This window comes from Sciurus carolinensis, chromosome 16 (assembly GCF_902686445.1).
Source record: "Sciurus carolinensis chromosome 16, mSciCar1.2, whole genome shotgun sequence".
In the NCBI taxonomy this organism is placed as follows: domain Eukaryota; kingdom Metazoa; phylum Chordata; class Mammalia; order Rodentia; family Sciuridae; genus Sciurus; species Sciurus carolinensis.
In genome coordinates this window covers 60,329,669-60,336,032 of record NC_062228.1, presented here as the reverse complement: position 1 = coordinate 60,336,032, position 6,364 = coordinate 60,329,669, and the positions used below count along the sequence as shown (strand labels likewise).

The window sequence follows — 6,364 nt, the reverse complement described above, 5'->3', positions numbered from 1 at the left end:
GGGATGAAAGAATTTTTTTTCCAAGTCTACACTACAAACCCCCTCACAGAGACAGAAATTGCATCACCTCCAAATCCTGTGCTGAGATGGCTCTGGTGAGACTTCTTTCCTGCTGAAAACACAAGGAAGGTAACATTACAATGATAAGAACTGGATTGTGGCTGTCAGAAAAGCTGGTAATAAGATTTCAACTTCAATCACAAGCTCAGGACATTTTCCTTTGCATTTCAATTTTTTCAATGCAGCAGAATTCACTTGCTCCAGCTTCTACAGACATTTCTTTTATTGAAATATCTTCCAAAAATCCTGTTTTATTACTGACAGTGTCAACAATGTATCTATAGATGCACAGCAGCTTTTAGCATGAAATCATTGATTATTTATATCCTGAATTACTGTCAGTTATTAGTATTTCGTTTATTCATTCTATAGAAACAATGCAATATTTTAAATAATTTCTGTATAGATTTTACTATACTTTTATTCTTGTAATGACAATGCAAAAAAAAAAGAAATTCTGGTGATCCACTTTCAAAATACAGTATTAAGCTATAAAAGTAAAGTGACTTGGGATGTAAGCTGGCAGGAAAGCACAGTGAAAAGTCAGAAGCAAAAAACCTAAGAGTGTAAAAATTCACATTAAAAATTCATGTCAAACTGATGTGTTTGTGCTGTGTATTACACATTTCCTTTACTAAAACGACAGATATATTATTACTATAAAAATGCCATTTATTTTAAAGTTTAGTTCAGAAATCAACTGAGATCTGACTTGTATAGTGTGGATGGTGATTCAAGTTATTTTTTCAAAATGACTAGCAAATATCAATTAATTCTGAAATATTATTAAAGGCTAAATTATTTCTATTCAATTGCTCTTACTTCATTGCCTCTCCCAGATTGCAACCACCTGATCTAAAAGGACCATTTTCTTACAAAGCCAACTGTTAATTCTCCCGAGCAATAAGTGTATATTGAAATCTTTGCAATCCCACAGGTGATAGCAATGAACGTTTCTCTTAGTGTCAAAAATTATTTGAAGATTGGGACTCACTAATGTGCACAGGCTGGATTGTTTTGGCTCCAGTTACTCTCCTGCCTCAGCCACACAGGTAGCAGGTAGGTAGAAGTGAGTACCACAGTGCTTGGGTACAGCTATTGTTAATGAGTCAATTTGCTCACAGGAAAGCTGCTGCCATAATGTAAAGGACAATGTGCTGAATGACAGAATGGCCTCCAGGAATGTGGCCATAGGACTGATGTTGTTATCACAGGTTGCTGTTGGAACACTGGGAAATTTCTCTCTGCTCTATCATCATTTAGTCCTTTCCTGCAGTGAGAGCACATTGAGGTCCACAGATGTGATTCTCAAGCACCTCATGATAGCCAACTTGTTGGTCATTCTTGCTGGAGGAATTCCCCAGACAATGACAGCTTTTGGATTGAAATATTTCCTCAGCGATATTGGATGCGAACTCATTTTTTATATTCAGCGAGTGGGCAGAAGTCTTTCCATTATCATCATCTGCCTCTTGAGCATCTTCCAGAACATCTCCATCAGCCCCATGAACTCCCATTGGAAGGATCTCAAAGGAAGAATTCCAAAGTACATTGGTTTCTCCATTTCATTCTGTTGGATCCTGTACATAGTGCTAAATTCTATTTTTCCACTCTATGTGTTTGACAAAATGAGTAGTGAAAATACAACAAACAAAAGAGATTTTGGGTACTGCTCTTACATAGGTGGTAACAAGATCGCAGACTCATTATATGCAGCATTGATTGCATTTCCTGAAGTTGTCTTTTCTGTGCTCATAATCTGGTCCAGTGGCTCCATGGTTCTCATTCTGTACAGGCACAAACAGCAGGTTCAGCACATTCGCAGCCTTAAAAAATTCCCCAGATGCTACCCTGAGTCCAGAGCCACCAGGAGAATCCTTGCCCTGGTGTGCACCTTTGTGACTTTCCACACACTCTCTTCCCTATTAAATTTATATATTGCTCTATTTTCTAACTCTGTTGTGTGGATAATGAACACCAATTACCTAATTTCACTCTGTTTTTCCACTGTCAGCCCCTTTCTTCTCATGAGCCATGAATCCACTGAAATCCACTCTATCCAGGATTTCATTTGTCTGCATAAAAAGAAAAAAAATCCTGCAGGTTGATGTCAAAACACCTAATATCCCAACAGATTGGGAGACCAACAGAGAAGGATCAAAAGTGGACGACCAGACTCATCAACATAGACCCTATCTCAAAAATGAAAATTAAAGCAGGCTGTAGATGAAGCTCAGAGTCAGAGCACTCGTGGGCTTAATTGTCAGTTCAAAAACATAATTAAAAATTGCCTAATTGTATCATAAATACATAAGTTGCACATTTTTTCGCAAACATATAAGTGTTTCATTGTTCCACATGTTGAAAACATCATTATAGAAATGGATGGAAGAGTCACTTGGTGTCTATCCCTAAATGCACTGGAGTCCTCAGCTGATTGACTGTGGGACGCACATGGTCTTGTTGCTAAGTATCAAAGCAGGTTGTCCTCACCGATTGCAGAGCATCCTGTGGACAGACATCATACTTCACATTGCTGGAGGCAAATTGAATAGATTAGTTTCCAGTCCTTCCAGGTACATTTCCTAACAACATTTGAACAAACACTACACGACTGGAAAGTTTACCTGAAACAAATGCAATGGAGAAATGAGTGATGGACATTGCTGGAGGATAATTCTCCTTAGAATTATCAGTAAGTTTATAACTTCCAGGGAAGATTTGTTACAAACTCTTCTTTTTTGAGTAGTTGTGAAAACAGTGCTTGGGGAGAGAGATTAAGCATCAACTCCTGGAATAAAGGAGAGAATTGTTTTCTGCACAGTGAAATAAAGATGATGTCTCTCTCAGGGGCAAGGAACAAGGCAGGCGTATTCAGTATTCTCCTTGAAAGTTTCATTGCCTGTGTGCAAGAGTCCTCAGGAGTGACGCACACCACTGTCCTGTGCAGCGTCCACCTGGGCCACTCCACACCACCCAGACTGCACTTGACAAGGGTACAGGGAAGCGGGTGGGAGCACAATGCTCCTGCTGCCTCCTGTGCCACGAGGAAGGAAGTGCCTGGTTCCTCATCCAGGAATCACAGCTCTGCTGCTGGGACCTACTCAACAGTAGCAGTGTAACCAGACACTTTCACAGTTTGGTAAAATATCACACCAGGTATAATAATACATGCAGACATATTGTCACATCCTCGCCTACATTATTATTCCCCCTGTACTGGAGATTGAACCCAGAGGCCCTTAACCACTGAGCCACATCCTTAGGACTTATTTCCATTTTTACTGTGAGACAGGGTCTTGCTGAGTGACTTAAGGCCATGCCAAGTTGATGAGGCAGACTTTGAACTTGTGATCATCCTTCCTCAGCTTCCCAAGCTTTTGGGATTACAGCATTCAACCCCACTCCTGGCCTCACCTACAATATTAAAATATAGCATTTACCACTCTCTAAATCAGAATTATGTAGTCAGGCTCTATTGTAGTCTTATGAGAACCCATTCATCTATAAACAGTTAAGTTGCTGGTGGAGGTAGGGGCATGGGACGGATCAGAGCAGGTTCCACCTGTGGAAAAATGGACTGGATTATGACTGTTTTAATGAGTTCAATGGGGACCATTTACTGTCATCTCAGGGTAGATTCTCCCAGTGCCATGTCTTCCTGAGGACCAGCGTGAGAACCAGGCTGCCGGCTCAACTCAGGTCATCCAGAGGTAGTTGAGATACATAGTGAAAACCGCTTACCCTGGGTGACCTTCAGGATCTCCTGGGAGGGCAGAACCACAGGAGTGGACTTTCTGTCCACCTGTCCTATCATCTAAGTTAGAGTTGTCCTAGTAGACAGAGGTCACTCCTGGTGGACAGAGGCCACTCCTGGTAGACAGAGGCCACTCCTGGTGGACAGAGGCCACTCCTGGTGGACAGAGGCTGCTCCTGGTGGACAGAGGCCACTACTGTCTGTACCGCTGCAGTTCTGCCTGGAGACAATATCCTCCTCAACAGGCATTGCCTCTGTGATTAAAGCACCACAGGACGCTGGAACTGGCAGTCCTGGGGCAGGTATAGGGATGTCAGGATTTGGTTTCCTTGTGGGTGGGACCACACATGGTAGTGGGTAACAAGGTTCTGAGGAAAGTGCCTATTTATAGCATCTACTGAGCATGTTTATCATGACTGTGCATGCAGTGCTGTCCAATCCTCTTATTCATCTATTCATGCCCTAATGAGGTTTTTCTCCTTTAGTTGCTTCATGTTCTGAATGATACTGGTGATCAAATGGTAAATACACCTTGCATTTCCAAGGTAGTAGCCATTGGTTTGGATGCATTGTATATCTTTACATTAATTCTACAGTTTTAAAAGCAATCTATATTTAAAGAATGATGGAGCACATAGTACAGAGTTCTAAAACACCAATTCCCCCAGCACCCAGTCTCCATAACTGTAACATTTTGAATATGTGTGATCTGTGTTACAGCTATCAAACCATATATAGATTATTATAAGCTAAATCCATTTTTCACTTTGGAGTTCACTCTTTGTTGTACCTGCTCTGGGAATTGGAGAAATGTATCATGTTATGGACCCATCTTTGCTCTATCTTACACAAGTTTTAGCATCCTAATGATCCCCTATGCTGTACCTACCCATCCCCTCCCCTCCTCCAGTCCTTAAAACCCACTGACCTTGTCATGGTCTCTCTATTACTGCCCACAGATAAGAGCTCTGCAGTGTGCAGCCTTTCAGATTGCCTTCTTTCATTTGGGAATATGCATGTTGAGATTTCTCCATGTGTTTTCGTGGCCTGATGGCTCTTTGCTCCTCAGCACTGAATGATGTCCCACTGTGTGCACAACCACTCTTCCTCACTCCATGCACCTGTTGAAGACCTACTTGGTGCCTTCTTTTGTTGGGCCCTTGTGATAAAGCTGCGATAATCACTGATGTGCATCTATCTGTGTGGACGTACATGTCAAGTTCTGATCAGTACACAGTGTTCTTGCTGGAATAGGATGGAAACTGTGATGGATTATTTAACATCTGCCTGAGACAGAAACAATCCCTTTCTAATACTTCTCTAGGCAACTTTCACATTACCTTGCAAATCCACTGCAACATTTTGAAAATATGCCTTTTGAATGATATCTATACTTACCCATTTTATCATGGCTTGAATTCTCTACACCACAAAATTTATATCTTGAAGTTCTAAGCCCAACCCCTAAATGTAGAGCAGAATGTGGCCTGATCTGAACATGGGTGGGTGCAGAGGTGATTAGTAAACTGAGGATGACAACAGACTGGTGATGAGCATCCTCTTCCTTGTGGGTTGAGGGCAGACATCTAGATCCCTGTGTCTCCATGATACTCTGCCTCACCTCAGAGACATAGAAGTGGAGGCTTGCAACCATGGATGGAAAACATCAGCCCAAGAAATCTTTCCTACTCTAAAGTTGTTTTTCTCCTGTGTTTGTCACAGAAGGAAAAAATGAACAAAGACATTGTCCTCACCTTACCCTACATCCATGACTTTCTTCAATATCAATCAAGAGCCATGTGTATTCAATTAACTGCAACCTACTTGCCATGACCTCTTTGCCCCCCTTCAAATGTCAGCTACAAACATTTTGTGGCCTCACATACCAAGTACCCCTCAAAATACAAGTGTGTTCCCCTCCACATCTCTATGCCTACACTTTTCTCCTGGGACTTTCACTCTCTTCAGCCTCACTGTCTTGCCAACCTCACTGCATCCTCACAGTCCCCATGATGCCTCCCTCTCCCATTATTCTCCACACACAGGTTGTGGCTCCTGTCCCCACCCTCTGCTTCTTTCTTGTACTACTAACAACTCCCAGGAGATCTTTTCATCACCAGACACAAGAAAACATTTTTTAGAATTCTTTCTTGACACACTTTAGAAGTCTTTGCTGGAGGATGATCGTCTCCTTTTCTTATCAACTGATCAAGTCCACATTCAAGCAACATCTCTTTCTGGGCTTTCACACACACATTTACTACACACATGACAAAATTTCCCAAGGGCATGTTCCAAATAACTAGGGAAAGTCCTGCAAGGCCAGAGACCATGAAATTATTCAAACCCGTCACTTCACAGAGTGCCTGGGAGCGCTGTCAACCCTCACCTCATTCACCTCATTACCCTACTAAGCCATGCCCACTGACCTTTTCCTGGTCTTCAAGAACATCTCCTGTGTGGCCCACCTGACCTCTGCTGTCCTTTGCAGTTCTAAGTAGTGAACATTTCTGCAGTTCTTCTGTTCCCATGTCAGTGTGTTTGTGT

General features: G+C 42.0%; 1 protein-coding gene across 1 annotated transcript; it reads left to right on the top strand.

The window, feature by feature from the left end:
* Positions 1-1,229: 1,229 nt before the first annotated feature.
* On the top strand, positions 1,230-2,168 carry LOC124966182 (vomeronasal type-1 receptor 4-like). The gene has a single exon (XM_047527232.1). It carries the CDS (start codon positions 1,230-1,232, stop codon positions 2,166-2,168), a length of 939 nt encoding a protein of 312 aa, XP_047383188.1.
* Positions 2,169-6,364: the final 4,196 nt, after the last annotated feature.

What these genes read in the sequence shown, in the direction of transcription:
- LOC124966182 (XM_047527232.1), top strand. Translation starts at nt 1,230, where the DNA reads ATGGCCTCCAGGAATGTGGCCATAGGACTGATGTTGTTATCACAGGTT.